The sequence below is a fragment of the Chinchilla lanigera genome, unplaced genomic scaffold, assembly GCF_000276665.1.
Source record: "Chinchilla lanigera isolate Chin_1 unplaced genomic scaffold, ChiLan1.0 scaffold00023, whole genome shotgun sequence".
NCBI lineage: Eukaryota > Metazoa > Chordata > Mammalia > Rodentia > Chinchillidae > Chinchilla > Chinchilla lanigera.
Genome location: NW_004955424.1, coordinates 21,229,895 through 21,250,418, shown reverse-complemented (window position 1 = coordinate 21,250,418; position 20,524 = coordinate 21,229,895). Strand labels below are relative to the sequence as shown.

The following is a 20,524-nucleotide window of genomic DNA, read 5'->3' as shown; positions in this document are numbered from 1 at the left end:
AGCTATCAAAGCAGGCTACTGTTCTCCTACTCAAAAAATCCCAAATCAAAGGTCCTAAGTAGCTAAACCTGTCTGAAAGCTTTCCTGACAGCAACTGGGGCTATAGCTCAGTGGTAGAACACTTGCTTATCATGTGCAAAACTCTGGTTTTTATCCCTAGTACTTTGCAGGGGGAGGGGGAGATTGTGACGGCATAGTGTGCTACATAATAGATAATCAGTAAACATCTAGTAATTGATAAGTGTAGTATTTGATGAGCCCTAGTTGCACTGTTTACCACAGATTTTCATTTGTTTTATTGACTGATTGATTGATTGAGATAAGGCCTCACTGTGTATTTCAGGCTGGCCTTGAATTTATACATCTGTCTCAACCTCCCCAGTGCTGGGGTTATAGGTGTGTTCTACCACACCTGCTTTTTACTTTTTATTTTGTGACAAGGTATCGCTAAGTTGCTAAATCATCCAGGTTGAACTCAAACTTTCAGTCTTCCTGCCTCAGTCTCCCAGAGTGCTGGGATTACAGGCATGTACCACCACACCTAGCCGTAAACCAGATCTTTTTTTTTTTTTGGTCATTTTGAGACAGGGTCTCACTATGGAATTCAGGCTGGCCGTGAACTTACTTTGTAGCCCATGCTGGCCTAGAACTCACAGTGATCCTCCTGCCCCAGACTCTGAAGTACTGGGATTACAGGTGTGTGCCACCATGCCTAGTTTATAAACCAGATTTTTAAGGAAAATGTATTTAGGTAAATCTAAAAATGTATTACTAGTGAAAAATTAGAACTATTCTGACTGAGAATCAGTAAATCTGGATTCTCATTTTGACTCAGCTATTAATTAGTGGTGTGATATGTTAATTTAGCCATTTAAGCTTCTCAGTCTTATTTTCCATATATGTTAAATAAAGTAATCCCTGAAGGCCCTCTTAGCTCTAAAATTCCGTCGTGTGATTCCATGTATGCAGATTGCTGTGCTGCATGATAAAGCATCATCTATTTATAGCTCCATGTAGGTTTGTTCATTGTCCACTGGTTAAGGGGCCAGAATTGTGCTTAACTGCTGGGAGTAGTGGCACATACTTGTAATCCCAGGAAACTGAGGCAGGAAGAATGACAGAGTTCAAGGCCAGCCTGGACTATGCAGTGAATTCAGGGCCAGCCTATATAGTTGGCCCTGTCTCAAAAAAGAATTTTGTTTAAGGCAAGTTTAAGAATTGTTTGGCACTTTGTTTGCAAAATTGATGTCTAACACCAAAAATTCTAATATGGTTGCTAATATTTTGTAGGGTTTAAAAATTGCATATAGAAGCTACATTTAGGACAATTGAATATGTTTCTCTTATAGACTACTCTCAGATATCTCACATTTTACTTCTCTGCAAGATATTATGTACTCATCAGAATTAATTGGAAGTATTTGTTATATGACTTTCATATGTAAGCATTGGATTATAGGAAATTGGGTAGCAATATGGTTTTATATACTTAACAGAGTTATAATGTTGCCCATTTAAGAGCATGTGATGACAGCTGAAACACATCTCTCTTCAACTTTACAACCCATGAAGTAAGCAGTTGAATCCCATGTTCTATACAAAAATCTGGAGTTTACAGTTATCTAAAGTCACATTATAGATGTTGAAGTTTGAGCTCAAAACCAATCTTGCCTGGCAATGAAGTCTGTGCTCCTAAACTTTATGCTCGCAATATTGCTTTTTTGTAAAAAATTAATAATAGCACACACAAAAAATCATAGTCCAGAGGTAAAGTTGTCAGTTTTACTGCAGCCAGTTTAGCAATCAATGTGCATCAATTTCTTTAGAAATGTTTGTCATCCAAGCATGATGACTTACCTCTTGTAGTCTCTTTTATTTGGGAAGATGAGGCAGAAGATCATTTGAGCCTATGTGTTTGAGGCCAGCTTGGGCAACATAGCAAGACCTTGTCTGAACAGAGCAAAGCAAGATACCAATGTGTATCTCATTAGATTTTACTTCCAGAAAGTTTTCTTAAGGAGATAATCAGAATTATATGCAAAAGTTTACATGTAAGGATGTTCATAAAATAATGTCCATTATCTTGAGGACGGGGAATATATAGCTTAGTGGTAGAGAACTAGTCCCTGGGTTCCGCCCTTACTCAACAATCAATCAGTGCATTATTTATGATAGGTCAAAAATTACAAACAACCTATATGAATAATAATAAGTAAAGAATGGTGCATCTATATAATAGAAAGATAGCCTATGGAAAACCTTGTTTTCAAAAAAAATACACAAAAGACACAAGAAGCTCACAATGAAATAGTGAGAAAACGTGATCTATGGTGATGATCTCTGGGTACTGTGGTTATCAATTATTTTTATTTTTATTTATGTGTATTTTCTAAAATCTCCATAGTGAATATGAAATATATTTCTAAGAAAAACATAATTTGGCTTATGTGATTTTAGAAACAAAACACTATCGCTAGTTGGAATCACTGAAAGACTATAGAATTTAGAGTTAATAGAGTCTTAAAGATATTTTACTCTCAGTCTCCTCAGTTCAAAGGTAAATTGAGTGATTACAAAAATAATAATAGTTAAATTTCTCCAGTACTTGCCATGTGCCAGTGGTAAGTACAGCACATGACTTTTACTTAATTTTATACTATGCTTATGAGGGTTGCCCTGTTTTTATCCCAACTTTATTAAATGAGGAAATATAGGCTTACGTTGAGTAACTTGACTAAATTAAGTGATAGATATGGTATTTGGCACTTGAACCCAGGCCTGTCTAACCCCAAAACTGTTAACTATCAAACTGTAGTAAGTGTTCTCTAGCCGGGCGTGGTGCCGCACGCCTATAATCCCTGCACTCCGGAGGCTGGGGCAGGAGGATCGCTGCAAGTTCGAGACCAGCCTGGGCTACAAAGTGAGCTCAAGGCCAGCCTGAACTGCATAGCGAGACCCTGTCGGAAAAAGACAAAAAAAAAAAAAAAAAATGTTCTCTAATCCCATGACTCAGGAGGCTGAGGCAGAAGGATCTTGAGTTTGAGCCCAGCCTGAGCAGCATAGTGAATTTAAGGACAGCTGGGCTACATAACAAGCCCCTGTCTTAAAAAAAAAAAAAAAAGTAAAAACAAAACAGAAAAGTTCTGGAATTAGTGGTGATAGTTTATAAACCTTGTGATTATACCAAAAACAAATCAGTTGTACATTTTAAGGCAAATCTTAAGATTACAGAAGAAAGGCTTAAAAATAGTTATAGTCAAATATAAAGGTCTCAAAGACAAAGAAAGATGTACTAATGTTTTTTAAAAGATGATTTTATATATTAAATAAAGGAGTGGATTTCTTGTTTATTTTCATTTTCCATAAAAAACTATACAGTGAAAGAGAAGTAAAAAATAAACTAAGTAAAAAAAAAAAAAAAAAAATCAGAGTAATGGTAATAGCCGTCTAAAGCCAGAAGTTCATTTCTTTAGTAGAAAAAAGGAATTTGGACTATGAAGCATTCAGATATTATGCTTTTGATTAATATCACCATTTAAGAACTGATTTTCATTAATGGTCAATATCTGTTGTACCCCAAAATTACATTGTAAAACTGTAAATTAAGCAAGAAAAATACTTTTCTAATTCTGATGTGGTTGATGATTTTGTTATACAAAGGATAACCAATGGAGAAAACCAGTTTTACACATTTTCTATAATATATAATACTTGTAGCTTTGAATTTTCTAAATATTGGTATGAATTTAAAAGACTATTGCCACTGGTATTTTATATCACTCAATGTACATACTTAGAAGACACAGAGTTATCAGTTCTATAAGACTACAAAATAAAATTGTGAGCTTTCACAAATATTTTTGGTTGCCAGATTATACTTTTTATGAGCAAATTGGAAGAATATATATTTTTATATATGCTCCTACTGAGACTATATTCTAATGAGAGCATAATTAAATTAAATACAGTTTAGATGTGTTTTCTTTATGTTAAGAGTCATGGGTTTGCTCCACACTTTCTACTCAACGTTAATATTTTCTATAGACAACCTATGAAGGTACTCTTACTCTTGACCTCTTTTATTTCAACAATTATCTAACCTTTGATTAATTTATAAATATAGCTTACTTCTTTTGGCTTGAGATTTTTTTAATATCAGCTTCTAATTCTGTACCTTTGCTTTTAAGCATCGAATGCTATCCAGGCAAGAAGAACTTAAAGAAAGGGCGAGAGTTCTACTTGAGCAAGCAAGAAGAGATGCAGCATTAAAGGCTGGGAACAAGCAGAATGCCAGCGCAGCCACACCTCTCTGCACCAGGCAGATAAGCGATGTGAGGAACACTGGTTGAACTGTAATTTTAAGAATTTAACCATTCACTTTATTTTCTATTACACTTGGCATAAAATCAATTTAGTAGGCCCAATAGCTGATGCTGAATAAGAAGGAAGAAAATAGAATAGATAAAAATTCATTACAATTAGTGAGCAATATTTTTGTGAAGCTTTTGTTGCAGCTATATGAGTATGTGTTTACTGGATCTTGAAAAAAAATGTTTTGTTTTGTTTTGTTTTTGCGGTACCGGGGATCGAACTCAGGACCTTGTGCTTGCCAGGCAAGCACTTATGCCACTGAGCTATATCCCCAGCCCTATAAAATGTATTTTTAACTGTGGATCATGAAAAAAAAAGTTTATGAAATACTAATCTAGCTGAGCTTGGTGACACACACATATAGTCCCAGCTACTGGTGAGGCTGAGGTAGTAGGATCAAATGTTTATGCCCAGCCTGGATTAATAAGTCATACCCTGAGTCAAAATGAAATATAGAAGGGGCTGGGGCTGTGACAGTATAAAGGCCTTGGGTTCAATCCTCAGTAACAAAGTGGGAAGAGGGGAGAAGAGGAGAGAGGGAAATACTAATCTAAAAACCATCCTTTTTAAGGAAGAACATGTAGCTTTTTGACAGCTTTTCCATCTCTTAACCATCTCATATATCATCAGTTTATTGATTCAGTTATTTGCCAAATATATTTATGGGGTGTCTGAACCAAGTCTACTCACAGTGACAAAAAAAGTTTCTTCCTTCATGGTATTTATATTCTGGTAGGAAGAGATAGATACTAACAAAGCAATTACAGAATATGAAAATCAGATGATAAAACAGAGTAATTGGAGAAAATAGGGGCTTAATTGACCTAAAGAGGGGCTATTTGAACCCATTCCTCATTTGGTGGGTGAGAAGGATCCAGTCAAATAAAAGACCACAAAAAGTGTATTCACTAGAAAGATTTTGATGATATTATATTTATGATAAAGTGTGTGTCATAAAATTCTTTCAAGTTTTGAAAATTGTAGAAAATTAGTACTTTATTTTTAAAATAATTAAAGTTTTGCTAAGAATTGATTCTAAATGCAGAATACTTGATGTTTATATGATCTGTGTCTTCCAAGTAGATTAATCATTTTATCTCTGTGTACAGTTTACATATCTTAAACTTTTCATTTAACATTTACTGAGCATTTAGCCTGTGTCAAGCAAGATTATAAGTGCTTTCACATAATTTTCGCATTTAATAATCAGGATAATTATATAAATCTTACTGTACCCATTTTAGAGTTGAGAAAACCATGATCATATAACTAATAAGTAATAAGTCCAGGAGTTGAACCTAGACAGTCTGACCTCAGAGATTGTATTCTTAAAGCATTGTGTTATATTTCTTTGTGGTATATTTTTCTGACATTCTTCTGAAGTAAGAATAAATATTACTGTAGAGATGAGGAAAAAGAGTTTGGAAAATTTTTTTAAATTTATTTATGGTCAGGACGAATAGTTCAGCAACATAACTTGCCTGGCAAGTGCAAGGTCCTGAGTTCAATTCCTGGTTCCAAAAAAAATAACAAAAACAAATAAATAAATTTATCTAGGGTCACAGACAATGACAAATGAAGCTCAGAATTTAAGTATTCTGAATTGTAAGGCTGTTTATTCTTAGGTTCAATATATTTGTTCATTATTTCAACCTTTAAAAAATAATAATTTCTGTACAGGAACCAATAATCTTTCCTATGGTTTTATTTCCCAAATGAAACTTAGACTTTCAACTAAGTTATATTAGTCTGAATTCAACATTAGAAATTATAAAAACATCTCTTGTCACTTGTCAGTGACATATTTATCTGTATGTAACTTGAATTTTAAGAAACTACAGCTGACATTTATCAAGCTGTATACTTCTTTGTACTGATAGTAGCATGTGAATTACAACATCATCAAGAAGTGCTTGTTCTGGTTCTTGGGGAGTGTGTGTCTCAGTGGGGAGCACTTGCTTAGCTGTGCAAGACCCTGGGTTTGATCCCCACCACCATAACAAATAAAAGGAAATCTTTATTCCTTTCACCCAATAATTCCACTGACAAAATTGATATGTGGATTTTTATCCCAGTTTTCAAACTTCAACAAAAATAGGAGCAAGGTCTCAAAGTGTTTTGAAAGCTCAAATATTTTCCCTATATTTGAGCTTTCAAAAAGCTTTCCCTGATTAAACAAATCACAACAAATTTAAGGATGACAACAAAATTAAAGATGGAGTATTTAGTGATATTTTGAAAGAGTAAAGATACGAGAAAATGCTCCCAATTTTTTTCTGTATAGAAACACAAAGATATGTAATACTGTTTGTCAGATGACCTCCATTTTGAAATAATATAGACTATATTTGTATCAAAAAGGACAGAAAGGAAAAATCATCAAAATAGTAGCAGTATTTATCCCTAGAGGGTAGACCAAAATTTAACTTACAGTGTTTTTCCCTTAGTTCTTTTTCTGAGAGCTTGTTTGGAGGTTCTAGCAGGGGAGCGCAGCTACTCGTAAACCCTTGACTGAGGAACTGTCCTCCATCGGGGGTGGTTGTCCTCTTTGACTGAGCACGCAAGTTCTTCTTTTGTATTTAAGAAAAATGGCTGATTATTAAGGAAAATAATTGAAGGAAAATTTTGGTGCCCCCCAAAAGATTTTTATGACATTGTTTTCTTAGCATATCCAAACAAACCTGACTAAGATAGTTTCACTTAAACTGAAGTTGTATATCTGTGGGGTGGGGAGGGTATGGGTGTGGGTGTATTTTAAAAGAGATACAGGGGCCAGGGATATAGCTCAGTGGCACAAGCGCCTGCCTGTAAAAGAGAGACAGAGAGGTCGGGTGTCTTGGTTACTTTTCTCTCGTTGCTGAGACAAAATACCCAAAGCCCAAAATGAAGGAAGGAAAGGTTTATTTAGCTTACAGTTTGTGGAGGTTTCAGTCCATACTTGGCTGGCTCTGAGGCAGAAGGTAGCAAAGCAACAAGAGCAAAGGGGGGAATGGCGGCCAGCAGCCTCTTTCCCTCCCTTACATTGTAAACAGGCTACCCCCACCTAAGGGGCATGTAGCTCTCACATAATCTCCATGCCCTCCTCTTCCACAGGCTCAGGATGTATACAAAGTAAGCACCCTGGCTTCCTGCTGAGTCACTTAGCCAAACCTCTAGACTTCCCAAGTTGACACAATGTATCAACCATAACACTGGAAATGTAGTTCAGTGGTAGAGGAAAAGGGAAAGGGGGAGGAGAAAGGGGAAGGGAGGACAAGAGGGGACACAAAGATCTCTTCACTTTCACTGTTCATGATTTTAGTTTATACCTAGATGTGGAACTAGATGTGAAAAAAATGGCTGATTCAGTAATATATACATATATATTCTTCACATTGAAAGACATGAAATTCTTGATGTAATTAATAAATAATAATCATGCTAGCTCATAAAATACTTCATTGTTCCTTTAACTATTACTGATATGACTTGAGTTAATGTCTTGTCTTAGCAGTTTTTCTCAAAAAGAACAGTACTATGCCACATAGCTGGCTAGCTATATGCCAGGTTGGTCACTTTGTTACATATATTTCACAGTTACCCAAAGATATATCCTATGGCTTATGAAATTATGCTTTTAATAGTCCAAAAGATACTTCCCTTTCCCTTTCAAGTTATCTGTTGCTGCATTTAAAAGCCACTGCAAAATTTACAGATATAAAACAGCCATTTTACTCTGCTAAGGATTCTGTCAGACAGGACACAATAGAACTGGCTTTTTTCTGCTCCACAATGTCTGGGGCAGGCTTTCAGCTCATACCTTTGGTAACCTGTCAATTAGAATACCTACATATGGCCTTTCTATATGGTCTTTCTACTTTTTAAAAAAGATTAATATACTATGGCAAATTTGGATTTATTCTAAGAATGCAAGATTGGTTAGTATTTTTAAAATGAAACAATTAATTGATCACATTAACAATAAAGAAGGCTAGCAGTAATTTTAATAGATACAAAAAAAGTTTGAAAAATATCAGTATCCATTCATGGTCCAAAGGAGTAAAAATAACACAATTACCAGAAAACTGGAAATAGAAAGGAATGAGACATTGAAAGCTTTCCATTTGAGACAGATAAAAGATAGGAAGTTCACTGTCATTTTTATTCAGAATCGCAGTGGAGTTCCTAAAATAAAAAATATATATATAATGTATAAGGGGCAAGAAGGAAGTAATAAAACTACCACTATTCACCAGGAATATGATTTGTACATAGAAACCCCCCTCAAATTTCAGATAAATCATTGAAATAAGTTTAGCAAAATTACCGGAAAATAATACCCAAAAGTAACTTATTTTCCAGGAAAATATATAAATGGTCAACAGCACATAAGATCTTCAGTATCATTAGTTACCAAAGAAATGCAAATCAAAAATAATATGTCACTGTAGACACATAAGAATGGTTAAAATTTAAAAGACAGAAGTTTATAAGAATGGAGCATCTAAAACTCTGCTCAGATTGCTGGTGGAATTGCAAAATAGCCATCTTAGAAAATAGTTGGTCTGTTTCTTTAAAAGTTAAAGATACACTTACGATATTACTCAACAACTCCAATCCTAGGTATTCATACCTGCCTCCAAAACCCTGAAAACATATAGTCACACAAAAACTTGTACATAAACATTCACAGCATTTTTTACTGTAATGCCCAGAAATTGGATAAAATGTCTGTCAACAAATGAACGAACACATCATAATATATCCATACAGTAGTATACAGTTTGAGCCCTAATCTGAAACCTCCAATCCTAAATGCTTTTAAATTCAAAGCATTTCTCATCCCAGGAATTTCAGTGAAGTTCTACCTAACCTGTACTATTCAGGAATGCAAAGGACCAATCCATTGAGGTGCATAATAGCAAATAAATGATAGCAATATTATGCTGAGAACACAAAAGAACACATATGTACATCAATACATTTACATGTAATTTATATGTAAATCTATAATAAGAGAAACTGTGGTAGTGTAATTGATCAGTTACCAGGAGGCAGGGTAAGTTAGATTAATTGCAAAGGAATAGGGGCATACTTTCTATAGGGATGGAAAGTGTCCTTTTATTTGTTAAAATTTATCACACTTAAAATGGGTACATTTTCTTTTTATATTAACAGCAAAAATGTTTAGAAACACTTTAAAATAGCCTCAAAAACAAATAATATGTTAAAAAGTTTAAAGATATATGTAATACTTAAGCAGAAAACTAAAGCATCCTAAACAACATAAAAGAAGATTATCTAAATGGAAGGACATCCTGAGTTCATAGATTCTGTTTTTATTTTATTCTAATAGGACACAACATGGAACCTATGCTCTTAATTTTCAAGTGTGCAAAACAACATTACTGACTATAGGTACCGTGCTGTTTAGATCTTTAGAATTTATTCATTTAGTTTAACTGAAAAGTTTTTACCTGTTGATCAGTAACCCCATTTCTCTATCCCTTTAGCCCCTGGAAACCATTATTCCATTCTTTGATACTATGAATTTGACTCTTAGGTGCCTCATATAAGTGGAATCATGCAATATTTGTCATCCTGTGAGTGGCTTATTTACCATAGCATAATATCATCAAAATTCATCCAGGTTGTAGCATATGACAGGAATTCAAGGCCAGTCTGGGCTACACAGTGAGTTCAAGCCCAGCCTGCACCTCAAAGCCAGACCCTGTTTCAAAACAAAACAAAGCAAAACAAAACAAAACAACTCTGTCTCTCAAAAGATTGATACCTGATACCAAGTTCCATACCAAAGTGTGAAAAGTAATGGCAAGGCCCAATCTCTCTCTGACATCAAATGTCAAAACAAGAAAAATAGTCCTGGAATGTAGTACTTAGTTCACAAAACTAAGAAAGTTTTCATAGAGTATCTATATAGTTTGGCCTGTGAAAAATGAGCAACAGTGAAAGGGTTTTCCCCTTGAGTGTAAACTTCACACCAAGAAGAGACTGCTACACTATCTCTCATGAGAGATGCTCTTATAACCTGACTTTGACACTTGTCTTGATGTGTGATGGGATCTACGTCTCTTTGTGACTATTTAGGCCAACACAATATAGCAGAAATGATGTTATGTAACTTTTGAGCTAGAATCAGAAGACACAGTAAAGAAAATAATCAACAGCAAAATAGCAGAAAATATTTGTAAACCATATATGGTACCTAATAAGGGGTTATAATTTGATTTTAAAATGAGCTAAGGACTTGAATGGTCATTTCCCCAAAGGAGAAATATAAATGGTCAACATGCAAATATAATCAATTTCACTAATCATCAGGGAAATACAAATCAAAATTACAATACTATCACACTCTTGTTAGAATGGCTACTATTTCAGAACAGAGACACTGTTGGCAAGAATATAGAAAAATGGGAACTTTTATACACTATTAATGGGAAAAATATGGTGTAGCTTTTATGAAAAACAATATGGAGGGTCCTCTAAAATTAAAAATAGAACTACTATATGATCCAGTAGTCTCACTTCTGGGCATTTATCCAAACAAACTGAAATCTGGATCTTGAGATGTTAGCACTCTCATATTCACTGCAGGACTATCCACAATAGCCAAAATGTGGAAACAATCTAAATGTCCATCAGCACATGAATGGATTACAAAACTATCAACTTTTTTTTTTTTTTTTTTTTTGGTGACAGGGTCTCACTAGGTACTTCAGGCTAGCCTTGAACTCACTATGTAGCCCAGACAGGCCTTGAACTTGCAGTGATCCTTTTGCCTCAGCGTTATAAGTGCTGGGATTATGGGTGTGCACCACTACACCCAGCCATAATATTCAGACTTAAAAAAAAATTCCTGTCATATGCTACAACCTGGATGAATTTTGATGATATTATGCTATGGTAAATAAGCCACTCACAGGATGACAAATATTGCATGATTCCACTTATATGAGGCACCTAAGAGTCAAATTCATAGTATCAAAGAATGGAATAATGGTTTCCAGGGGCTAAAGGGATAGAGAAATGGGGTTACTGATCAACAGGTAAAAACTTTTCAGTTAAACTAAATGAATAAATTCTAAAGATCTAAACAGCACTGTACCTATAGTCAGTAATGTTGTTTTGCACACTTGAAAATTAAGAGCATAGGTTCCATCTCAGGTGCCCATTTTTGGGTTGGGTCTTTAAATTTGGGAGGTCTGATTTTTTTTTTTTTTTGAGTTCTTTATACATTCTCAGTAGTAATCCTTTGTCTGAGGAATAGCTGGCAAACATTTTTTCCCACGTTGTGTGTTTTCTCTTTACTCTGTTGTTGGTTTCTCTTGCTGTGCAAAAGCTTTTTAATAAAATGAGATCCCAGTTGTTGATTCTTTGTGATATTTCCTGTGCAATTAGGGTTTTGTTCATGAAGTCTTTACCTGCTCCAATATCTTCAAGAGTTTTACGTATTTTATGTTCCAGCAGATTTAATGTTTCTGTTTTAATATTTAGATCTTTGATCTATTTCAAATTAAGTTTAGTGCATGGTGAATGATATGAGTCCAATTTTAATCTTTGGCATGCACAGAGCCAGTTTTTCCAGCACCATTTATTAAAGAGGCTGTCTTCCAGTGAATGTGTTTGGCACCTTTGTCAAAGGTAAGGTGGCTGACTGTGTCTGTAGTTGTTACTGCATCTATTAATCTGTTCCATTGATCCTTGGGTCTGTTTTTTTGTCAGTACCATGCTGTTTTTATCACAGTAGTTTTACAGCATAATTTCAAGTCAGGGATTGTGATGCCTCTTACCTTGCCTTTGTTGCCCATTAATTGCCTTTGCTATTCTAGGTCTCTTGTGGTTCCAATGAATTTTAGGATTGTTTTCTCTAATTATGTGAGATGTGCTGCTGGAATTTTTATCAGAATTGCATTAAATCTCCATAATAATTTTGGAAGTATGGCCATTTTCACTATGTGGGTTCTTCCTACCCAAGAACAAGGGATATCTTTCCATTTTCTGATATCATTTTCGATCTCCTTTTTCAGAGTACTGCAGTATTCTTAGATTAATTCCTAGGTATTTTTTTTTTTTTTTTTTTTTTTGGACACTATTATGAAAGGTATTGTTTCCCTAATTTCTCTCTCACCGAGTTTATTGGTGTACAAGAAGACTGTTGAGTTTTGCTTGTCGACTTTGTATCCAGCTATGCTACTAAATTTGGTTATTAAATCTAGAAGTCCCTTAGAGGAATTTTTGGAGTCTTCCATATAGTGTATCATGTCTTCTGCAAATAATGATGATGTTACTTCTTCCTTTCCTATCCTTATTGCTTTTATTTCTTTCTCTTTCCAAACTGCCAGAACTATATTGAATAAGAGTGGTGACAGTGGACATCCTTGTCTTGTTGCTGATTTTAGAGTGAAAGCATCCAGTTTTTGTCCATTTAATATGATGTTGGCTGTTGATTTGTCATATGGTTTTTATCAGATTGAGATAAAGATCATTGATTCCAATTTTCTGTAGGGTTTTTAGCATGTGAATTGATGCTGGGCTTTTTCTGCATCAGTTGAGACAATCATATGATTTTTGTCTTTAGCTCTGTTAATATGATGTATTACATTTATCGATACAGGTATGTTGAACCATCCATACATTTCTGGGTTAAATCCTACTTGGTCATAGTATATAATATTTTTGATAATTTGCTGCATTCTGTTTGCCAGTATCTTATTAAGGATTTTTGCATATATGCTCAAGGGAGATTGACCTATAGTTCTCTTTTTTGGTTGGATCCTTCTCCTCTTTTGTTATCAGGTTAATGCTTGCATCCAGGAATGACTTCAGTAGTATTTCTTACCATTCAATTTCTTTAAAGAGTTTAAGAAGTAGTAGTGTTAGGTCTTCTGTAAATTTTTGTAGAGTTCACCAGTGAATCCATCAGGGCCTGGGCTTTTCTTTGTTGGTAGATTTTTAACTACATCTTTGATTTCATTCTTTGATAGTGATTTTATTCAGGATTTATCATAGTTTAGGGCTTTGCAAGTAGAAACAATAGAGTACAGGGCACATATTTTATAAGATTATCTATAATAGTCACCCAAAGAATCATATACAAAAAGTACAGGAAATCTGTCCACACAGAAAGACCAAAGAATACAGCTGAGGGCCTGGATCCCACAGCAATGTCCTACATTAGTCCAGCTGAAGACCTAGATCCCATGACAATGCCTCCCACGAGTCCAACTGGAGGCCTAGAGCCCGTGATAGTGTTTTATGCAGGCCTGTTTCACAGATCTGTGCTGGGAAGGCCCAAATGTCAGTGGTGGAAGCTAGAAAGTCTATGCCAGCAGGAAGAAGGATGTGTGCCAGCAGGATGAGGAATCTGCACTGGAAGCAATACTTAAAGTAAGAACCAGAGCTCTCCCGAAATGTACCACAGCTATCCTCAGCAATAGTGAGGTCCCGAGCTCTTCAGATGATAAGGAAAGCCGAGTTCCCATTAGGAAAACTATTGTGACAAGCATCTCCAGGAGACTGAGCAGTGCACCGTCTCCCCCTCCGGAGACAGGAAGTGATACTCAAGGTAAAGACCAGAGCTCCACCAAAGTGAACCAAAGCCATTCTCACTGACAAGGTCCTGAGCAACTCAGATGATGAGAGCAGCCGAGGTCATCAGGAAAGCCAGCCTGACAAGCTCGTACAAGAGATCCATCAGCTCCTTACAGCTTCTAAGAGCACCCAAGCTTCTCTACCAGATAGCTTCTACCAGCTCCTAACAGCCTCTCTCAGCTCCCAACAGCCTCATAACTTCTTCTTCAGTTCTGCCTCTTATGCTGCTGACAACAATCTCAGATGGGGAGCTGGGGATTTACCTCAGCGGCAAAAGCGCCTGCCTGGCAAGCACAAGGTCGTGAGTTCGGTTCCCGGTACCGGAGGAAAAAAAAAAAAAAAAAAAAACAATCTCAGATGGGCCTCCACACCCAACACGATGCTGATTCAGTTCAGCTGGGTGTTATAAGTTTACCACCAGTTGTCAGTCCACCACAGAATTTTTATATCTTCTTGATTCAGCTTTAGTAATTCATACATATCTAGAAATCTGTCCATTTCTTCTGCATTTTTCACCTTATTAAAATACAAGGTCTCAAAATAGGTATGAATGTGTTTGGCACCTTGCTAGCAAGCCAGCAGTAGCTTTAAAGTGGGGTAGTGGATAATCCCAGTGAGTCTGTGCCTTTATTTCCACTGAAGTTCATGTTGTTTTCTTGCCCTGAGCCTGGGACCCAACCTGTTTCACCTGCAGCAGTCTACGCACCTGTTCCAGGCTTGAAGCCACCAGGTGGAGCCAGGAGTTCCTCTGAGTTCCTACTTCAGTTTGGCCCTTTGCAAGATGGCTCCTGTCCAGTCACACTTCTGCAGGACATCTGAACTCAAATTGATAATCTTCTGGATCTCTGCAGGATCTTTTGTGATTTCACCCTTTTCTTTCCTAATTGCATGGATTTGTTTTGGTATCTTTCCCTTTTCTTTTTGATAGGGTTGGATAAGGGTTTATTGATTTTCTATACTCTTTCAAAAACCATGTCTCTGATTCATTGATTCTTTGTATTGTTTTCTTAGTTTCCATTGAATTAATTTCTAGTCTGCTCTGTATAATTTTCTCCCTTTAAGGAACTTTGGGCTTGACTTGCTCTTTTTCTAGAAGTTTGAGGTTCAACATTAAGTTATTTATTTGAGCTTGCTCTGTTTTGCTGATATAAGTATTCACTGCTATAATTTTCCCTTGTAGGACTGCTTTCATTGTGTCCCATATGTTCCAGTATGTTGTATTGTTGTTATCATTTAATTGTAGAAACTGTATAATTTCTTCTTTAATTTTGTCTGTGACCCACTGGTATTTAATACCATGTGTTCGTGAAGTTCTTGTGGTTTCTTTTGCCATTGATTTCCAATTCCATTGCACTATGGTGTGATAATATGCATGGGGTAATTTCAATTCCTTTGTATTTATTTAAGCATGTCCTATGAGCTACTATGTGGTCTCTTTTGGAGAACATCTCGTGTGTAGCTGAGTAGAATGTGTACTGTGATATTGTGAGGAGGAACACTGTAGACATCCATTAAGTCCATTTGTTCAAAAGTTTGGTTCAGTTCTAATATTTCATTGTTGATTTCTTTGTCTAGTTGACCTGTCTGTTTGTGACAGTGGGAAATTAATGTACTCCTCTACACTTGTATTAAGGATTGATTTTTTTATGTCTGTTAATATTTCTTTTATATTGTTGGGTGCACTGGTATTTGGTATATATATTTTTATGGTAGTTATCTCTTAGTCGTGGATTGTTCCCTTTAAAAGAATGTAGTTGTCTTGTTTGTCTCTCTTAATCAGTCTTGGCCTGAAATGTACTGTGTCTGCAAATACAATAGCTATCCCTGCTTTTTTCTGGGTTTCTGTTGCATGGAATATTGTTTACTATCCTTTCACTTTCAGTCTATGAATTTGTTTTTGAATTCAATGAGTTTCTTGTATGAAGCATATTGTTGGATCTTGCTTCTTGATCCATTCTGCCAGTTTCTTTTGATTGGTGAATTGAGACTGTTTAGATTGATGGTTATAACTGATATGTACTGTTTTATTCTTGTCACGTTATTTTCTGTTGTTGGCTCTCTTTTCGCCCCTCTGTTTAATTGTTTGCCTTGCTAGTGGATTCATTCTGTTTTGATTCATGGAGTTGTAATCCTTATTATCTCTTTCTACAATGTGTTCCATTTTTTTCCGTGTTGGCATTCATTGTTTCCATCATTTTCCTAAACTCTTCTATTTTTTAATCTGTATCTGCTATAGAGTAACTAAGCATATAATTGTCTGAGAAATTATTTCTGATTTGATTTTATTTTTTCCAGAGCCTCATTCATTTACTTTGTTATTTCCACTGTTACTACTTAAGAGTTCAGGTGGATGGCTTTTGGATTGTCCTCCTCAATGCCCCACTGTTTGCCTTTGTGAGCTGGATGTCTGGGGTTGCATCTTAAGTGTGTTCTTGTTTTCCTTTTTTTTTTTTAAGTTTAATTCTTGAGTTGATGCCTATAAATTGCCCATGGCAAGTAACTTTATTGTGTTTAGAACCCTTAGGAAATGAGTATTTCTCAGAGGTGTTTCCCAAGTGTAGCTGTTGTTGGGTTTTAAGTCCGTTGCAAGATCATGCCTCTTCAAATTATTGGGGATGAGAAATTGCGGCCTACCAGGCCTAGCCCCTGATTCTTTAGGAATGTCCTATAGTATTTTCTATGAGCCCTCTGCAATCTCAGTTTTGGTATACCAGGAAGAACAACTGATTAGAACAATTGTGTCACCTTGGCTAAAGTGCTACAATAGGGAATAACAGTAGCATCAAACACAACCCAGAAAATGTCAAACTGAGATAACTATTAATTTGCCACCTTTAACAGTATGAACTAGTTTTGTGGTTATATAATAAAATCTAAAACAAACCAGAAAATTGTATACAGTAAATAGCCCTCAATATGGCAATTTCATCCATGGGAGAAAATTTAAAAAGAGTTTGCCAGAAAAAATAGAGAAATAAAAACAGCAGAAGAGCCAGGCATGGTGGCGCATGCCTGTAATCCCAGCACTTGGGAGGCTGAGGCAGGAGGATCGTTGCAAGTTTGAGACCAGCCTGGGCTACAAAGTGAGCTCAAGGCCAGCCTGAACTGCATAGCAAGACCCTGCCTCTAAAAGACAAAAAAAAAAAAAAGAAAAAAAGTAAAGAAAAAGCAGAAGAGCTTAGAAGCAAGGCTAGAGGACAATGGAGGATCACACAAACTTTGGGAAACTGGTGCAGAAGAGAGGAAGGAAAGAGAAAACAAAGAAATAAGAACCAGAAAAGAACAACAAAAAAACTAGAAAGCATGTTCACACTTATAAAAATAAGACAGTGAGAGAAAACAAAACAAAAAAAGCAAGAAAAGAGAGAAAACAAAACAAAACAAGAAAGAAAAGGTCCACTTCAAGGTGTGTCTGTCCTGTCACTGGTAGACAACATGGGCAAAGATTGATGTTAATTAATCCTAGCAAGCCAGCAGTAGCTTTAAAGTGGGGTAGTGGATAATCCCAGTGAGTCTGTGCCTTTATTTCCACTGAAGTTCATGTTGTTTTCTTGCCCTGAGCCTGGGACCCAACCTGTTTCACCTGCAGCAGTCTACGCACCTGTTCCAGGCTTGAAGCCACCAGGTGGAGCCAGGAGTTCCTCTGAGTTCCTACTTCAGTTTGGCCCTTTGCAAGATGGCTCCTGTCCAGTCACCCACTTCTGCAGGACATCTGAACCCAAATAACTCCCAGCCACTGCAGTACCCTGTGTCCACTACTGTTCCACTTGTGTGTTTCTCCACAGAGGCTTCTGGGGTTGCCAGCAGTCATTGTGTGTCTTCAGGTTTAAGGCTCTCCTCCCATGCAGAATTGGTGCTTAGGGGAAAAGCGCTGTTGCCACCTCCTCCTTCCTTGAAGTTTTTCTGTTCATTCCTCTTGGCCTTCAGATCTTGCTTCACATCCTTCCTGGGTCCCACGGACCCACTTCGCTCTTTCTCTTCCTCACATTGGCAGAATTCAGTGTTTGGACACCAAATCTCAAGGAGGCACTTTCTGTTACCACTCCACTATCTTCCTGGAAGTCCCCCACTATTTTCATTTTTTAAGAATGAATAAAATAATTTTGTAAATACGAAGTTTAAAAGAGATTTAGGATGGATGTTCAATCTAACTATCTAAGCAAAACAATTAGTGAATTTAGAAATATATTTTAAAATAATATACAGCATAAGACTATGATTTGCAAATAGTTGTTAGATATCTGGAAGCCTCATTACAAGAAACATCAGAAAAAAGTTGCAATGCTGTTATAAAACAGACTTGAGGTAGTTTTCTTCCTCTACCATTTAATCTGCCAGTGTAATGATCCTTCCATTATAATGACCCTCCCATTATGTACTATATGTGCTATAGGAGACTGTTCTCACTTAGCAAGTGAAATGCCAGGATCAAAGTGCAAGTTGGCAGCAAGTCCTAGGAGGCTTGCAGTATTTTTCTTCAAAGGTTTGCAAGAATGTTTAAATCCTCTAGAAAAAATTGTATATATGAAAAAAGATTTTAGTTTGGTCAATCTTTAAAGACTGCAAATACTACTAGTCCAAAAAGATACAGATATAGTAATTCCTTTCCCCCTTCACTGATCTCTGAAAATGAATACAAATGAGTTACTTGGTAAGAACCAAGAGAATGTAGGCTGCTCTTTTGTTAATTAAACCTTCAACAGGTATTTTGTTGCTGTGAAGGGTGGGACATCCGCCTTACACTTTTGATGTTGATTGCAGAATATTGATTTAAATAGGACTAGTCTGTCATGCTGATAATTGTAGTAGATTTAGATAAGATCACTAGATTGGCTTAAGACAAAAAAAGAAAGTTCTGTGGTTTAAAAAAAAAACTAAACATCATTTTGATAACCCCGATAGACAGTAACTTTTTCTGTAGTTTTTATATATGTTTGTTCTAAGTACATGTTGTCAAAAATATGTTTTAATTAGGATAGAACATTTAAATAGCCTCTGGGAATCATAGCATCAAAAAAAGTTCAAGCTACATTATTTTTCCTATTTACACATATTACCAGGTCTATTATTAGGAAGAAGTAGGATAACTCTAATTTCATTTTTATTTTTATTTTTATTTTTTAATTTTTTTTGGTTTTTCTCCGGCACCGGGAACTGAACTCACAACCTTGCGCTTGCCAGGCAGGCGCTTTGCCGCTGAGCTAAATCCCCAGCCCCATCTAATTTCATTTTTAAAAAGGACATTACTTACCAGTATTACAAAAGAAATCTAAAACCTTCAATAACATTTAAAGTGACCATTTTATTTTATATAAGGATTTTTTTTCTCCATAAAGCTAAAATATTTGTGCCTAGGATACTGCGATAAAAATACATTTTTTGTGTCTTCAAAACAGTCATCAAAAGATCCAATGTACATTATACAGTTGAATTTTTTTTTTTTTTTTTTTGCGGTACCGGGAATCAAACTCCTGACCTTGCGCTTGCCAGCGAGGTGCTGTGCCACTGAGCTAAATCCCCAACCCCTACCATTGAATTTTAGAGGACAGGAATACTGGTGTGCTTCTGTGTTCAGCATAAATAACTCTGTGCAAGGCAGTAGTTTTTATTCCTTATGATTTAAATAATAGTTTATTATGTCTAAATTTGTCTTGAAGGCTCCTATCCTAACAGTGGTTTCTAGACTTCTTAGAAAATATATTCTTGTCTTGCTAGCATCTTTAAAGTCACACAAAAGGCCAGCATTGTTTGGGGATGGGGAGGCCCTCGAGCATCTTTTTTTTTATTTGGCCAAAACCCCTAATTCAAAAGTCTTATTTATCTGAGATTGCCATGAATGCATGAAACTAGAGCTAGGTGTCTTAGCATCAGGAACACTCCTTTTATTCCACTGTTAATGGCTATAGACATTTTCCATATGGCTGTTCAGTGTAGTATTGAACATCTCAGGATGATACCGCTGTTACTAAAGCTGTACTTTATATTGCCTATTATGTTATTGTTCAGCGTGCATTAGAGTTTAAATCTTCATTCATTTCATTTTTTAATGTTTCTTTTGTTCGTCTTATCATGTTCTGGCTTTCCGAAGGATATATGCCTTGAGTTAAAGTCACATGTGCATTACTAATTGTATGCTATTGTATTTACAGTTCCTAGTGGTGGCACTGTGAAGCTACTAATTCCTTTGCTTGACTTGATGTAAAATAATCTGAATGTCTTTGATAGCAGTGAAACAGTATTAATTGTTTTGTACATTTCTTGGTCACTCTTCTTAGGTGGTCTTCATAATCTATTAGAACTTTCAGCCAGATTTTTGTAATGTCATGCCTCCAGCAGTGATTAAATTGGTAATTAATGAACAGTCTTTGGCAATGTAAACCACATCCCGTTAATTTTCCCTTTTGAGTTTTAGAAGTTGTCTTCTGTGTCAGAAATCATTGCACCACCTTGCTATGGCCCCTTGGCATGAAACCACAATGACTTGATTTTTGCAGCCATTAGTAGATCAGAGCAGTAATTTCACAGTATTTTGGTCAAGGTAATTATAATACCAAGAACT

At 35.9% G+C, this 20,524-nt stretch overlaps 1 protein-coding gene across 6 annotated transcripts in view; it reads left to right on the top strand.

Moving 5' to 3' along the window:
* Window positions 1–20,524, top strand: part of Ehbp1 (EH domain binding protein 1) — a 348,572-nt gene that overhangs the window by 249,626 nt on the left and 78,422 nt on the right. For all 6 annotated transcript variants that reach the window (XM_005385727.1, XM_005385724.1, XM_013514692.1 and 3 more), the window contains one exon: window positions 4,188–4,331. In XM_005385727.1, coding sequence (XP_005385784.1) covers window positions 4,188–4,331 — 144 coding nt within the window. The remainder of the gene's footprint in view (window positions 1–4,187; window positions 4,332–20,524) is intronic.